Here is a 1,319-nt window from a genome sequence, read left to right as displayed (position 1 = left end):
GGGATGGGAAAGGGATGGGAAAGGGATGGGAAAGGGATGGGAAAGGGATGGGAAGCGACCCCCAACTTGTTTTCCAGAGGGAAATGTTCCTCCCCATGGAATGGGAAGGAAAGGGGATGGAAAGGGGATGGGGAGGGGATGGAAAGGGCAGGAGAAGGGGATGGGAAGCGACCCCCAGGTTGCTTCCCAGAGGGAAATGTTCCTCCCCACGTCCCACTTTCACTGCCCAGGAGGCCCCCAGAAGCTCAGATTTCCCCCTCACCCCACCATGGACCACGGAAGTCTCACCTCCTCCCCAAAATTGATGATGTCCACGTTGACTTTCTCCTTCTTGAGGCGCTTTGCCAGCTTTACCAACTGCCAGGAGGAGACAGAGAGGGATCAGGGCTCTTATCCACAGGGATATCTGCTCCAGGCATGGAATTCCTGCCCCAGACCCCTCAGGGGAAGAGGTGCAGGGACCCAAAACCCACCCCAAAAACCGAGGTGGGGACTCACATCCTTCTCGTTGTCCTCCACGGGGCTCCCCACAAAGGCGATGATCCTCATCTTGTGGTTCTTGCCCTGCCGGTGCTTCAGGGCCAGCTGGGAGGGAGGGGAGGGCACAAGTCAAGGTGTTCCCAGGGGGAATTCCCAGGGAAAAGGGGCTCTGTGATCCCCTCGGGGTGCTGGGATTGGGGGGGTTCATGGGGTGACAGGCTGGGATAGACCCCCTGGGATCAGGGAATGCAAACACTGCCAGGGCAGGCAATCTGGGAGAGAATGCTAATTAGATGCTAATCAGCCAGCAGGACTCACGTGGGCCACTCTGATGCCGGTGCAGAAGGTGATCTTCCCTTTGGGCTGCACCGTGTGGAGCTTGGACAGGATCCGTCCCGTGTCCGGGGTGAGGGTGGTCAGCACCTCGCAGTTACTGGGGGACAGACCCCCTCAAAATCAGGGGCAGCAATCCCTGGGAAAACCCCTCGAAATCCCCTCCTGGCCAGTCCAACTCGTTCGGGCCAGCGCCAGTGCCCCCCACCCCACCCCACCCCACCCAGGACCCCCCCGTACTTGGCCAGGGTGATGAGCCCCACGTTGTTCTCGGGGTTGCTCCTGGTCTTGGAGTGGCACACGATGTTCACGGCGTCCTGCTGGGCCTGGAGCCTCGTGGGGAGGAAATCCCCGTTCCTCATGTACTCGCTGTTGTCCACGCTGGAACACGAGGGGGTGTGTGTGGGGGGGGTGAGTAGGGAAACAGGTGAGGTTTGTCCCAAAAATGTTGTTGTGGTGGTTTTTTTTTTTCCATCCCTAAAACGTGCCCTGCTTGGCCCCTCATT

General features: G+C 59.3%; 1 protein-coding gene across 1 annotated transcript in view; it reads right to left on the bottom strand.

The window, feature by feature from the left end:
- Positions 1-1,319, bottom strand: part of LOC114072474 (putative PIP5K1A and PSMD4-like protein) — a 15,882-nt gene that overhangs the window by 3,541 nt on the left and 11,022 nt on the right. The window contains exons 14-17 of the mRNA XM_027910369.1: positions 1,054-1,313; positions 799-913; positions 499-585; positions 289-357 (exon numbers count right to left, since the gene is read on the bottom strand). Coding sequence (XP_027766170.1) covers positions 289-357; positions 499-585; positions 799-913; positions 1,054-1,313 — 531 coding nt within the window. The remainder of the gene's footprint in view (positions 1-288; positions 358-498; positions 586-798; positions 914-1,053; positions 1,314-1,319) is intronic.

The sequence above is a fragment of the Empidonax traillii genome, unplaced genomic scaffold (genome assembly GCF_003031625.1).
Source record: "Empidonax traillii isolate 1590-97213 ecotype Southwest subspecies unplaced genomic scaffold, ASM303162v1 scaffold3294:size20320, whole genome shotgun sequence".
Classification (NCBI taxonomy): Eukaryota; Metazoa; Chordata; class Aves; order Passeriformes; family Tyrannidae; genus Empidonax; species Empidonax traillii.
The sequence above is the reverse complement of the archived record's forward strand: the minus strand, read 5'-3'. Positions and strand labels throughout refer to the sequence as shown.